At 36.8% G+C, this 15968-nt stretch overlaps 1 protein-coding gene across 2 annotated transcripts in view; it reads right to left on the bottom strand.

Annotated features, from left to right (window-relative positions):
• The window catches only part of LOC122553479 (echinoderm microtubule-associated protein-like 5), a 220286-nt gene that overhangs the window by 111402 nt on the left and 92916 nt on the right, over positions 1–15968 (bottom strand). For both annotated transcript variants that reach the window (XM_043697282.2, XM_043697284.2), the window contains exons 10-14: positions 15189–15401; positions 10425–10592; positions 8288–8394; positions 6642–6760; positions 5972–6158 (exon numbers count right to left, since the gene is read on the bottom strand). In XM_043697282.2, coding sequence (XP_043553217.2) covers positions 5972–6158; positions 6642–6760; positions 8288–8394; positions 10425–10592; positions 15189–15401 — 794 coding nt within the window. The remainder of the gene's footprint in view (positions 1–5971; positions 6159–6641; positions 6761–8287; positions 8395–10424; positions 10593–15188; positions 15402–15968) is intronic.

Genomic DNA, 15968 nt, shown 5'->3' with positions numbered 1-15968 from the left:
ATCCCTGGAACCATTTTTGTAAACTTCTGTTCTCTATCAGATGTATTTGAATCCCTTCTAAAAGATAGCACCCAAAATTATACATAATATTCCAATTATCATCTTACACAAGTTCAGTATAACCTTCATATTCTTGTACTCTATGCCCCTATTATTAAGTGCTCTATATCTGTCTACCACTTTTAATGATTAATGCACCCAGGTCTCCCTGCTCCTGCACAGCCATTACTGTGTACTGTCTCCATGTTCTTTGTACCAAAGTGTCTCACTTCACACTTCTTTGCATTGAACTTCATCTATTATTTGTCTGTCTATTCAACCAACTTGTCAATGTCCATTTGAGGTTCTATATTATCATCTTTCAGAGCTTACAATTTTTCTAAGCTTTTGAACTTGTTCTCTGCACCAAGATCTAGATTATTTATATATAGAGTGACAAGAGATGTACAGCATGGAAAAAGATTCTTCAGTTCAACCCGTCTATGCCGACCAGATATCCCAACCCAATCTAATCCCCCCTGCCAGCACCTGGCCAATATCCCTCCAAACCCTTCCTATTCATATACTCATCCAAATGCCTTTTAAATATTGCAATTGTACCAGCCTCCACCACTTCCTCTGGTAGCTCATTCCATACACGTACCACCCTCTGCATGAAAAAGTTGCCCTGTAGGTCTCTTTTATATCTTTCCCCTCTCACCCTAAACCTATGCTCTCTTGTTCTGGACTCCCTGACCCCAGGGAAAAGACCTTGTCGAGTTATCCTATCCATGCCCCTCATGATTTTGTAAACCTCTATAATGTCACCCCTCAGCCTCCTACGTTCCAGGGAAAACAGTCCCAGCCTGTTTAGCCTCTCCCTATAGCTGAAATCCTCCAACCCTGGCAACATCCTTGTAATCTTTTCCGAACCCTTTCAAGTTTCACAACATCTGATAGGAAGGAGACCAGAACTGCATGCAGTATTCCAACAGTGGCCTAACCAATGTCCTGTATAGCCACACCATGAACCCCCAACCCCTGTACTCAATACTCTGACCAATAAAGGACAACATATCAAACACCTTCTTCACTATCCTATCTACCTGCGACTCAACTTTCAAGGAGCTATGAACCTGCACTCCAAGATCTCTTTCTTCAGCAACACTCCCTAGGACCTTACCATTAAGTGCGTAAGTCCTGCTAAGATTTGCTTTCCCAAAATGCAGCACCTCGCATTTATCTGAATTAAACTCCAACTGCCACTTCTCAGCCCATTGGCTCATCTGATCAAGATCCCATTGTAATGAGGTAACCTTCTTCGCTGTCCATTACAACTCCAATTTTGGTGTCATCTGCAAACTTACTAACTACACCTCTTATGCTTACATCCAAATCATTTGTATAAATAACGAACAGAAGTGGACCCAGCACTGATCCTTGTGGCACTCCACTGGTTACAGGCCTCCAGTCTGAAAAACAACCCTCCACCACCACCCTCTGTCTTCTACCTTTGAGCCAGTTCTGTATCCAAATGGCTAGTTCTCCCTGCATTCCAAGAAATCTAACCTTACTAACCAGTCTCCCATGTGGAACCTTGTCGAATGCCTTACTTAAGTCCATATAGATCACATCTACCACTCTGCCCTCATCAATCCTCTTTGTTACTTCCTCAAAAAACTCAATGAAGTTTGTGAGACATGATTTCCCATGCACAAAGCCATGTTGACTATCCCTGATCAGTCGTTGCCTTTCCAAATACATGTACATCCTGTCCCTCAGGATTCCCTCCAACAACTTGCCCACCATCAACATCAGGCTCATTGGTCTGTAGTTCCCTGGCTTGTCCTTACCTCCTTTCTTAAACAGTGGCACCACATTAGCCAACCTCCAGTCATTCCGGCACCTCACCTGTGACTATCAATGATACAAATATTTCAGTAAGAGGCCCAGCAATCATTTCCCTAGCCTCCCACAGAGTTCTAGGGTACACTTGATCAGTCCTGGGGCTTTATTTACTTTTATGCATTTCAAGACATCCAGCACTTCCTCCCCTGTAATATGGATATTTTTCAAGATGTCACCATCTATGTCCCTACATTCTATATCTTCCATGTCCTTCTCCACAGTAAATACTGATGCAAATTACTATATAGTAAGGAAAAATGAGAGTTCCAAGCCTGGGGCCTGGGGAGCATCAGTTTAAACATTCTAACCTGAAAAATATCTGTTCACCATCACTGTTTCCTATTCCTCAGCCAGTTTTGTATCCACATCACAACTGACCCTTTTACTTCATGAGCTATAGCTTTTCAAGGCACTGCACTGGTGTGGCACTGTATTGAAAGTCTTCTGGAAATCCATGTACTGCACATCAACAACAATGTCCTCAAGAATCCTCTCTATTATTACTTCAAAAACTCCACAATGTTAATCAGACATGAATGGCCTTTAAATTCTTGCTGGTGCTTCCTAAATAATCCATAATTTTCTACGTGATTATTATTCTATCCTGAATAATTACTTCCAAATTTAAACAAGCCTGTAATTGCTGAGCTTACATTTTACAACTTTTTGTGAACAAAGGTATACTTTTAATTCTTCAGTCCTCCAGCATCATCTTTGAATCCAGGGAAGAATGGAAGTTTAATGCTAATACACCTGCAATTTCTACTTTCACATTCTTCAATATCTATAGATTACCTAATCTGATCCCAGAGCTTTATCACATTTAGGTATCGACAATTTATTCAATATCTCATGAACTTTAAACAATCTAATAACTGGGTTTCCTCCTATGTCACGATGGCCCGTGCAGAATCTATCCTGCAGGTCAAGACAATACAAAATATTAATTTAACACCTCAGTCATTTCTCTTGCCTTCATGTGCAAGTATTCTTTTTGGTCCCTGGTTGGCCCTAATACTCCTTTTATCATGAAACTACAGACTTTGCAATTTATTTTTATGTTAGCTTCCAATAGTTTTTAATAATTCCTCTTTGTTTCTCTTATCTACTTTCTCATGTCCCTTCTGAACCTTCTGTATTCAACTTGATTCTTAATTTGATTTGCTACCTGAATTGGGTCATAGCATACTTTTTCTTCTTTAACTTAATTTCTATATCCTTTGTCATCAGATACATTAGGATTTGTATGACTTACCTTTTCCTATTGAGGAATATAATCATCTCTTTAAAGATAGTCCATTGTACAGTTACAGCTTTTCTCACTAACCATTGATTTCAATCTATCCAGCCCAGCTCTTCCACTCTTGCCCATTGAAAATCAGCCCTCCGCCAATCGATTATTCTTACTCTGGATTGACCAATGACATTCTCCACTATCATCCAAAACCTAATGATATCTATCCACCATTGATATCTGAGGTACTTGGCTCAGTCATTCCTCAGTACCAGGTCTAGTCGTGCATCCTTTCTAGTAGGACCAGACGTATAAGGCCAGGGGGTGGCAATCTCAGGCAGTTTACCACTCTGGCCATGCTTTTTTTTTAAATGAATAAAGTGAGCCTCTTATTTCTGAATTGTGTGTATGAAACTACAGTACATTTTCCAGATCTCACTTTGGAACATCAACATGGAAGTTGGTTTCCAATAAAATCAGCAGCAAGGTCATAGAACACCTCAGGACAACCAAGAAAGAATAACACAATTAAAATATGGTAAATACACCAAATCCATTCACTTCTGATAAAACAATTAAACTATTTTCACCCCATCATAATGCATTTGATGTCCAATGTACTCCTGATGTACTAAGATTGCTACTTGTGCACTATTCTTAGTGCAATGGAATTAAGTACATGACAGCAATGCCTGTTGTGTTTCATGGAGGAGGAGTCGAGAGTTAGGTGCTGGAAAAGCACAACAGGTCAGGCAGCATTTGAGCAGGAAAATCAACATTTCGAGCAAAAGCCCTTCATCAGCCCATTCCTAATTAAGGGCTTTTGCCTGAAGCATTGATTTTTCTGCTCCTAGGATGCTGCTTGATCTGCTGTGCTTTTCCAACATCACATTCACGACTCTAAGCTCCAGCATCTGTTGTCCTCACTTTTGCCTTCATGGAGGAGGAGTCCGCATGGTGACTTCATAAACTATTTATATCAGTGAATAAGACTGCTGACACCATTTTGAAATTAATTGTTTTTTTTTAAAAAGTGTCACTACTGTGTAAATTCCAAGTAATGCTAATGAATACCATTTATTATTACCAGATATATTACATGCTGCCCACCAGAAACAGGGATAGAACTCATCAGCCAAAAAACATGTAAAGTTACAATCCAACTAACTGACACTTTGTCTTTTTAACACCAAAATTAAAATGTTAAATATTATATATAAAATTGGGGAGTCTCCAAGATTAGAACTACAGAATGCTGGAATAATACTTCAATCCAGCACTTTGTGTAATTGTCAACTATGCTCTGACTGCTGCAGGAATATGATAGAGTTTCCATGTCAGTTGGAAGAAAACTTATTTGAAGTATATTAAAAAAAAGGGTAACTCATCCCTGCTGACTTGTTATCAATCTCTACCAATTCCTTTCATGTGGCAATGAAAATCTTTGTTCAAATATTCATAACTTTCTAAATTGAACCAATAGCTGCTGCTTCTCAGCTTTGACAAGTCCTACGTAATCCTTTACATCGATACACTTTGTCCTCAGTACCTCCTCAAACCTCAAACAGAATGGTCAAAATTCTGCAAAAGTCTCCAAGAATGCTATTACTTCTTTTGTGCTAGTTAATGGTTTGAAATGCTAATTGCTTCTCTCTCCACATATGTAGCCAGACCTGTACAGTTTTTCTGGCATTTCTGTTTTTGTTTCAGATTACCAACTTCCACAGTATTTTGCAATTGCACGAGCATCACTGGCATCAGCTAACGGTTGTTGCAGCTGAACATGATTTTCTTTGAATGTTACGGCCAGCGTTGAAATTGAAATTGACACTGTTTGTATCGTTACATTTCTGCAAATGATCAGACAATCAGCAGTAGAAACTGCTGAATGCTAGATTTGATGATCAACTTACAATCGCATTGTAAGAATAATGAACTTATAGTCAGTTGTGCCAGTTCCTTACATTGTAAGGTAGGTTGTCTGTCTAAACAGATACCTCAATTTAAAGAATATTTTGAATTAGTGTTACAATATTATTTCTATGATAAATGATGCACACATTTGCAACCAGTTTTTAAAACTGCAAGACAATTTCTAATTTGTAGCTAAATCAGATAAAGGAAATTTGCTGAAGTAGGCTAGACATGAATGCAAGTTAGAAATTGAAAATTACATTAATATTAAACTTAAATACAAAAGCAGAATTTTTTTTTAGACCAAAAGGTTTCTCTTCATGGAGCTAGTGGTAATAACAGGAAGAAAAAAAATGCATAAGATCAAATAAAGATCTTCATGGCTGTGAGCGAGCCACAGTATGTTAAAGGTTTCATTACAGAGGCACTACCATATGAGACAACACTCACGTCAGTCATGGGACACACATTTCATGGATGACAAACCACTAGACGCTGAAACTCTGACCTGATCTGCTGAATTATTCCAATTTATATTTCATTGGAACTGATGTCTATGAATTAATTGTTGAATTAGATTGGCTGATTTATAGTTAGCAACAGATATGTCTGAACAGAAGGGGAAAAAGAAATCAGAACTGACAAAAGTACCACAAAATTTTCAGATTTTTGTGTTTCCACCATCTCATCAGTACCTAAATTAGATCTTGGTATTGACTTGTCTGGAGAAAATTTTGAAGAAGTGTAAATATCAACACAGTAATAATGCCGAGGTGAAAGATGTTGATTACAGTGAAATGATTATTTTTTATTAGCTAGAAGATTTTTATACAGTTTATCTTGACACTATATGGCTAGGAGATTTTTTTTATTAAATAGAGTTCTCCCACTGTGATCCTCTTCCATTAATAGTTATTCAAATGAAACTTATAGTACCTGGCCTGTTGATATATAATCCTTTAAAGGATGAATTGCTAGGCAGACAATGTCATCATCGTGGCCAAGGTAGAATCGTTGAATATTTTGCTGACGATTGTATACTATTCCTACTGCTGCAACATGGTATACAATCTCTCCAGTCTGTGTGTAAAATAGATTGTTCCTGCAGTCATAGCCCCTGTAACTGAAAAGTAGAAAGAAAGATAAATAGCAGTAATATCAATTTTTATTCTAAAACTCTGTTTTTTTCTGCATTTCCTCACAAATGGATCCTTTCTCGAATCTGTGAGAGGAATGTACCAGTTGGTAAAATGAGTGAAGCTCCACTCTTTTAATTAGATTTAAAGGTTTTTGTCAGCTCTTTGAATGTCACCTTGTGGGAGTTTTCTTTTAAAACTGATCCTAGATGTAATGAGGCGGCTGGTAAACGTACCAACGGTCACATATCTTGTAGTGCCAGACTTTAAATAATGGGTCAGTTACCAGCCTGGCTGAGCGTGTGCCCACAGGGCAATAAAGCTGACAGCTACATTCAAAATAAAACATCTTCTGGTGTCTCCCAGATTAGGCAGCCATCAATCTGCTCAGTTTGTCAATACAGCTAGGTTAAGTGTATTGGCTCACTGTATTGAATCATTTAAAAAAAAAGTTTTCAAGATCATCCTACCCATGAACAAAATGTAAGCGCACACTGCTGTCTGGAGGTTTTTCCCGTTTCTTTGAAGTTGCTGCTTGACGCTTTTCTTTGCATTTCTCTTTAAGCTGAGGTAGGTCTTCTTTGTAAATCTATTGAAAAAAAAACAAATTTGAAATGTTCAAAAGAAAAGATTTACAAAAGAAAAGAAAGTGGGGCAATTAAAAAAACAAGCTGCTGAATAGATTTCAAACATTCCTGCATAGAGTACTCATATTTCCAGGATTTCTTGCTCTTTTGTTGTGTCATGCCCCACATATATAGTACAAATGGTTTAAAATTGACACAAAGTGACCTGACTCTCAACTTCATGAAAGAGGTAAAAGTTCCACATATCATAACATTTTAGTTCCCAATCTAATACAAATGGCTACAAAAAGGTAGCTGGAATTCAGGATTTTATAAATTGGAGAATTGACTATAAGAGCAAAGAAATGTGACATTTCTATCTAAATCTTTTTAGATCACAATTTGGAAGTGTTTCCTGGAACTCTGGACTCTCCACTGTGGGAAGAATGACAGCATAGGGAAAGAACACAATAAAGATCATGTTACTTTATAATTATGAAGGATGACTCAATACAGAAAAAAAACCCAAACTCCTGGGTGCCCATTGCACTGGTGGAATTGAGGTGGAGAGGATCTCTGCCACTATGCAGAGATACTGACCTTCTCAGAAGTCACAACACTAGCTGCTTCACAGAACTCTGAGTAAGACAGGGATATGATTCCCACCATAACTACATCAGAAACACCTTGGATTTGCAGAAGTATTGGTTAAAAAAAAATCAACAACAGCATGAGGCAAGACTGTGGTAATTGGGGTAGCAGCAATAGCAGCTCCATGGAATGGAATAAAGGTGAGCACTGAAAACAAAATAATGCAAGGAAAATTATAAACAGGATCAGAGTAGAATGGTTCAAGTAAAAAAAGCTAGTTCACCTATGATGGATCGAATGGCTTCAATCTGTGTTGTGATTTCTATGATTATGACTATAGATCACGTATAGTAATAGTCTTATAATGCTAAGCTCACATCGGACTAACCAGAAAGTTAAAAATTAGTTTGTAATATTCTTTACACTTGCAGACAGCTGACACTTCAAAGTTTAACTTGCATTTGGAAGCCATTAAAGGATGAAAAGCAAGAAGTGCTGGAGAAACTCAGTAAGCCTGGCAGCATTGGCGTGAGAGACATTACATTAATAGTTCAAGTCCAATGGCTCATCTTCGAAACTTAATTCTGTTCCTCTCTTCACAGATGTTGCCCAATCTGCTGAGGCTCTTCAGCACTTTGTTTTCATTTCAGATTTCCAGCACCAACAGTATGTTGCTTTTATATAATTATCTGCACATTTGATTGCAACTGGGAGACAGGGCAATATCTGGTTGCAATATAAATATGTAATTGATGGTTATCTGTAGTGTAATTGACTTCTAAAAAGGTAGAACTGCAATTTTATGCAAATTTTCATAATCGTTTTGTACATTGTCATATAGAAATTTCAAACTGAACTATTTGACTGATCACTCCTCTCCATTACTTGCACAGGTTGTATTGTTTTCCCAAATATCCTGTACCATATTTATACAATAATTTATAAATACATTAACCTACCTGCCGATGATAATTTATTTGTAGTTCTTGTTCGATCTCAGAGTCAAGCTCAGGTACATCAGATTGATCAGAGTCTGACTGGTCACTATTGGAATCTACAAAACTTTCTGTAAATCAGAAGGATAACTTACATCTCAGATTAAAACAAAACATATTACTTTCTGATCCTAATGTAGAATCAATCATTGGTGACCATGCTTTTAGCTGTTTGAACCCTATCCTCTGGCATTCCCTTCCCAAGACTGCCTCCCTTGAAAAAGCTTCTGGTCACCTGTCTTAAGATTTTCTCTCATGATTCAATGCCAAGTGTTGTCTGACAACACTCGTACAAAATGTCTTGAACGGTTTGTACATTTACATAGCACTGCATTTGTAGTAAATGTCATTATCAAAGTTTATTAACTATAACGGAAACACGTGTGCTGTTGTCCCATTAGTTTCTTTCTCCATTCCTATTTGATAAATGTTAAGCTTCAAACTAAACTTTAAACTAAGTCGAAGTTCAGTGTTGTCTCAAACTGAAAAAATGAAAAGGTTCTACATTGCTCAAGCTTTACTGTGATATTTACTTGCCTGGTTCAGAGAGAGATAGGTCTCACTTGTGATTAACTGGAGACATGGAAGCCTAAAAATATCATTTATATTCAATCCTCTGATGCCAGGAAATTATTTAGTGACTCTTGTCTATGCACTGACATGAATATTTCCCTTTGAATTTTATACAAAATGTCAGGGGCATTCTACAATTCTGTCACCACACTGTCAGACCTGTATTCAATTAGTAGAGCAATCAGTAGTCATGTTTACTGCTGTCCACTATAATTTCATATTTTAATTACGTTTATTCCAACTAATTTCATTCAAATGTGCTATTTCTGAAATATCTAACTCTTTCAAAAAATTAATTAGCAAGAGGCATCTTTTTTTTTGACGCCACTGATAAATTTTATCCAAGACTCGAGAGCAATTTTTCTGTTCTTCAAATAGCACTATGTGACGTTATACAATTATATAAATAGGTAAATGGGTGTGATGGCTCATCTGAAAGAATGAAGTACTGCAGTTGTAGCACTCCTATACAGTTGTAGTGAAGTATCAGCCTAGATTACATGCTTATAGCTTGGAGTTAGAATAAGCCTATGATCTTCAAACTGAAAAGCCAAAAGTGTTACAACACGAATCAAGCTAAAGCATAGCCAGGATAAATACATGCATACCAGAAAACAAGAGAGTGACAATATCGTAAGATTAAAGTCTAGTGCACCAGTCCAAGTATGGTGATCATTAGCTACCAAATAGTTACATGCAACAAATTTAAAACCAGTGCTAGATTTTTCGCACAATAGGTCAATTCCAAGGTATGACTGCAACATTTCTTGTAAAACCTGAAAGCATACTTCATATAACTGTGAGCACAGAAGGCCATTCAGCCCTCAGATTTGTAATATTTTTCACTGAGTAACCCAGTTAGTCTCACTCTTCCATTCTATCTTTGTATCTCTATAATCTTTTCTCATTCCCTTTTGAAGGCTATCATTGAATCTATGTCCACCATCCTATCAGACAGCAGGTTTGTTGCACTGGAGCTTCAGTTAATCACCTTAAATCACTGCTCTCTGGGTTATCAACTACTGAAACAATTTATTTTTAAATACTTTATCTAAACATTTCATGATTTTAAATACCTTGTCCAAATCCCCTCTTGGCCTTCTCTGTTTTGAGAGAACATGTTTTACTCAGCACAAAACTGGATGAGAGCACCCGTTCATTTTGCATCAAATCAACTTTTATTTTCAATTGCAGTCAATAGAGAACAAGAACAAGTGGTTGTGAAATGGGTAAGTGATTCAATGGAGCAGGAAAATCAACATTTTGGGCTAAAGCCCTTCATCAGGAATTTTGCCTGAAACATTGATTTTCCTGCTCCTCAGTTGCTGCCTGACCTGCTGTGCTTTTCCGGCACCACACTCTGGACTCTAATCTCCAGCATCTGCAGTCCTCACTTTTGTCTAGATGATTCAATGGCCTCAGTTTTATATTTGGTAATTTGGCAAAAACTGCCTCTCAAATCTGTGATGCAATTAGTACAGTAAACTGACAATGCAGTTTTGGGTATATAGTTGAAGTGCTAGCTCACCTTGGAGTACAATATGAAGAAATTCTTTAGACTTTCTTTCAGGGATAAGTTGCCACTGGAAAACTGAATGATCTGCCCCACCAATAGAAATAACCCATTGGTAATCATATGACCATCGCACATTGGTCACATGTGCTGAATGACCGATATATTTTTTAAACTTGGCTCCTGAAAAACAACAATTAAATTTCTGTAGAAGGCAACAAAATCTTTCACAGATGGCAAAAGTATGAAATGCATAAATTTCTCTCATATATTTTTACCAATCTCAGTACCTCACTTTTACCATCAATTGCTGGAAGCATTGATACAAACATGTCTGTTAGTAAATAATGTCTCGGGTTCAGTGGCAACAGTTACTCTCAAAAATTGTCTCACCACCTTACATTTGTGGGAATTAACTCATATTCCCATGTATATACATGTAGTAGCATAAACAGGAGCATAAAATAATACCCTGGGTATTTGAACTGGATATTTTTACTTTTTCATTCTCCTCAAAGGCAGATGGAAGAATCACTTGGTGAGGCAAGGTGGAAATATGGATCAATAAGTGGCTTTATTTTACAGTAAGATGCTCATACAGAATAGCTGTTATGACTGGATTCAAGACGTGCAACTTGGCTTTGCGTATAATCACACATTACTTTTAAAATGTCACACTTTCCCAAAGTGTTATCCAGCTTGATTTAAGTATGATAATTTGAATATTCTAATCATTGATTCTAACCATCTTGTGGGCTTTGCTGCCTGACTCTCTCATAATACTGTTATTTCAAACATTTTCCTGACTGCCTATGTTTGTATGAATCGTAAATGACCAGGAATTCTACTTGAGCTTTCAGAGGAGAAGATGTATCAGTACCAATGCCCTAAGGTTCTAGTTATTAAGTCTGACCAAAAGTAGTTGTGCTCATTGTAATCATGCTTTCCTATTACCTGATTACCAGTGTCAAATAATGCTGAGTGAGCAACATGACTGTGAATTTGGAAATGTTTACTTCATTAGTCATAATGGGCAAGTGAAGACAGCCAATCTGAACAATGAGAGAGATAAGTTGTATGTGATTCCATGAGAACCAGAACAACATCCAGAGATCCAGGACACCGTCAAAAAGAAGAAACTGCCTGGTCTAAGAATCCAGGATACTGACAAAAAAGATTAAATCTTCCATTTAAAAAGCAATTGCCTTATCTAGAATCCAGGATTGTACAAGGAAGAAAGTACTTATTTCAGAGCAGTTGTCTTCCAGGAAGAAAATTTCAAAAGAAAAAAGTGTGTTCCTGGAAAGTTAAAGTCTACCAAAAAAAAAATGAAATCCTTCGTGAAGGATATCTGAGATACAAAAGATTCTCCTGCGGAGAGATGTTTCACAGATTGGAACCAAGGTTAACAGCCTTAAAGTGAAAGACTTACTATTCTTTCACTTCAAAAGAAAGTGCCTTCTCAGAGAAGAGCGAACCGTCCAGATCACTTGTGAAGTCAGGGACTTGGGGGAGGTGGGGAAGTAATAAAATATAATATAATGTCATTAATGCACCATAATACATGATTGTATAATGAGTTAACAATGTGGAGGGAAAGTTTGGAGGAAGATCTTGCATAATGCAATATTTCTGAAGGGATTGAGGTTCGTGTTACATTGACATCAATTGAATTGGTTCAACCAAACACAATCTTTGATGGAGACAAGAGGTCTACTCTGGCTTTCAGAGGGTGCAAGTGTATTTGTATGAGTTCCTCAAGATCTTAACAATTACGCCTGACCAAGTGTAGTTGTACATATGGCCATTATGTAATAAACCTTATTATCCAAGGCCAGTGCTTCTTCTGTAGATACTCTATGGTATTACATCCTCTACCACTAATCACGAGATACCACAAGGTACTAGCAGTGGTAATCTGGGAAAACACCACAGTATGTTTTATCAATAGCCAAGCAAAGGATTGAAAATTGTCCAAAATCATGACTGAACGTGTTCTGGTTACCAAGGTATTCTAATAAATTGATTATTAAGGTTAAGATGAATTGCATATAAATTACTTACCAGCTCAGCTTTGTATAACCTATGAAACTTGCAATGTTGGGATTTGAAAGTATTTCCTTTACAAATATTTTGAAATTTTAAATTTCAAAATATTTGTTAATTAATTACTTTTAAAACTTCAGTGACAACCATAAACATCTAAATGCAGTACTTTCAAGGTTAGTATTAAGACAAAAGTTTAAAAGGCTGTTTCAACAGAAATACTCTGAATCATTAACTTTGAACTACTTTTCTTTTATCCCTGAGGAATTAATGACTCCAAGAGAATACAAATCTGAAAGAACTATGCACCAATAGACAAACGTTTGAGACCATAAATTTTCTGAATCATTAACATTGAACTAGTTATTTTTGCCATTGCAGAATCCAAAGCATTACGGATACAAAAATAATACAAATGCTTCTCAACATAAGCTTCTTTTAAAAGACTACAAGTCATTTAAGAAGCACACTTTTGTATGTGACTAATACTTGAACACACAAGAAACATTATTGTACTGTACAAACATACTGCAGTTATACCACATTTACAAAGTCTTAAATCTACTAAGTGTCCAATGGAATGCAGTGGGGCAGTTCTCAGTTATACTGTCAAATATACATTGCTACAGATCATCTTGAAGTCCATCACATTATGCATCTATTAACCTATGTTTCTATTCTTTAAAGCTTTGGATAGAATTGACACATGTATTCATTTTCTGAACTTCAAAACTATTTTTCTCACTGGGATGGAAATATATTGAAGTCATTATAAACTCAAGATTGTGAATGGTGACATTTTCAGTGCCAATTTCTCTTCACTGCTGCAAAATACTGCATCCCACTTTAAAAGAAATTTACCTCTTCTGTCAAAAAACTCTGCTATTCATTTGGACATTTAAAAGAATGTACAATTTAGTCTTAATAATATGCCGTAAGAAATATCTTCCAGAAAAGATTGCAAATGCAAGTCTTCCCACATATTACAAAAGAATTTGGCACTAGTTAACATAAACAAAAGGTAGTCACATAACAATTTTACTTTTCAGCAGCACTGTGCCTTGTATGACATTTCTTCCAGATTTTTTACAATCAACTTTTTTGGAGACGTCATTACACCCCATCTGGTGGGACTTGAACCTGGGGCTCTGGACTAGGATATAGGGACACCACCATTGTAGCACAGGAGCAATTACATGACCCTTTATCGTGAATCAATGATAGCTTGTAGGTGCAAGTAATTAAGAAACCAAATGAAAAATTGGCCTTTATTGCTAGTGGGGTGGGATTTAAAATTAGGGAAGTCTTGTTACAACTTTACACAGCGTTGGTAAGGTTGTATTTGGAGGACTGTAGACAGTTTTGATCCCAGTATTTAAAAAGGAATATATCGGGATTAGAAACAGTTCAATCTGAGATTCACTAAGCTCATTCCTAGGTTGAAGGGGTTGACTTATCAAGAATAACATGTTCAGCCTTTATTCATTAGAGTTTAGAAAAATGAGAAGTAATCTTATTGAAACAAAAAAGATTCTGAGGGGAATTGACAGGACAGATTTTGAGATGATATTTCCACTTGTGAGTAAGTCTGAAACTTGGGGAATGGAGATACAAAGGAATTTCTCTCAGAAGGTAGCGAATGTCTGGAATTCTCTATTCCAGAGAGTTGTGGAGGATGGATCACTGAAAATATTTGAAGAAGAAGAAAATGATTTTGTTTTAAAATATTGAGCTTTCTAAGGAGACCACAGACCATAAGACACAGGAGCAGAAATTAGACCATTCAGCCCATTGAGTCTGCTCCACCATTCAATCATGCTTAATAAGTTTTTCAACCCTATTCTCCCACTTTCTCCCCATAACCCTTGATACTCAAGAACCTATCTATCTGAGTCTTAAATATATTCAATGACCTGGCCTCCACAGCCTCCTGTGGCAATGAATTCCATAGATTCACCACTCTCTGGCTGAAGAAGTTTCCCCTTATATCCATTCTAAAATGTCTTCCCTTTACTCAAAGGCTATGCTCTCGAGTCCTAGTCTCTTCTGTCAATGGAAACATCTTCCTAACATCTACTCTGTCCAGGCCATTCAGTATCCTTCTCAACTCCATTGAGTATAGATCCAGAGTCCTCAAACGTTCCTCATGTGTTAAACGTTTCATTCCTGGGAGCTGGCACATAAGGCCTGAGGCAGAAGAGCCATGATCTTGTTAAATGGAAGGGCAGGCTTGAAGGAACCAATGTCATACCACTGCTTCTATTTCTTATGTTTGATAAATTTGTATATTTCTACTATCGTTTCTGATTAACTTAATTTGTTCCTACCGGTACACTAAGTTAATGTTAACATATACTGAAGGAGCAATGGCCTGAAACTTTATGGTTTGTTAAGATAATAAAATTGTGTGGTTCTTTTCTGTCTCCTTGTTTCACAGAAAAGCAGAAAGTAAACCTCAATGAAAAGCAGAAATTGCTGTATATATGGCTCACTAAGTGTTAAGACATTAACTCTGATTTCTCTCCACAGTTGCTGCCAGACCTGCTGATATTTTCCAGCAATTGCGGTTTTTGTTTCAGATTTCCAGCATCCATAATTCTTTTGGGTTTTTTCTGTCAAGTCAACCTCAAAGTTGCATGGAGGCTTGGATTAAGGCATATGATTAATAAACTACAAATAATTAATTAAAATAGACTGCAATACATTCACATAACTTTTTAAAAACAAAATTACCTCTTTTGAAACAAGGATATCGAAAAAGTTTCACTAATCCATAATCATCTGCAGTAACTAAAACCTGGTCCTTGAAATTTGCATCCACTGAATTAATGCCATTGACATCTAAATATTTAGGCCATATTCCATTCACTTCTGGGCCCAAAACACAAGTCCAGGTTGCCCAATGAACATCTTTTGCCTCTTCTTTATTTGTAATTTCTTTACCACCTGAAATAGGACAAAAACAAAATGACACCAGAAAATAAATCTGAAACAAACAAATTTAGAAAACAGGATCAAATTTTAGCTAGTTGACCCAGTCCATATAGATGAACAGCCGTACATTATGTATCTTCACTGTTCCCTGTTGACTCCCTGGCTCCCAGTAGATAGAATACAAAATTCTTAATTTAGTTTTTGCATCCATCTTTGGATTACTTTACTTACATTCTTACTTTACTGTGCTTTTACAATCTTGCCCAGTCCAACATCTCATTCAAGTTTTTGACCCCCCATTTCTTCCCTCCTCTCCCCAACCTCCACCCCACACCTTGCTTTCCCTGCCCCAGCTCCCTACAGTTGCTGGTAGAAGCATGGGTTATTATCCTTTGACAGACTGCAATCAAGGACTTTCCCTTGCTACCTTCTTAATTTTCTCACACTTCCTTTTATCAGTACTGAACCATAGAACATATTGTTAAATGAAGAGCATGCAATTTGAGAAGAGTTTTATCACAAATCAATTCTTCTAAGAATTATAGTATAAAGTGACAAATCAAGAAAGTTAAACATGCA

This window comes from Chiloscyllium plagiosum, unplaced genomic scaffold (genome assembly GCF_037043375.1).
Source record: "Chiloscyllium plagiosum isolate Xiang-an unplaced genomic scaffold, Cpla_swu_hap1 HiC_scaffold_8, whole genome shotgun sequence".
Lineage (NCBI taxonomy): Eukaryota > Metazoa > Chordata > Chondrichthyes > Orectolobiformes > Hemiscylliidae > Chiloscyllium > Chiloscyllium plagiosum.
The sequence above is the reverse complement of the archived record's forward strand: the minus strand, read 5'-3'. Positions and strand labels throughout refer to the sequence as shown.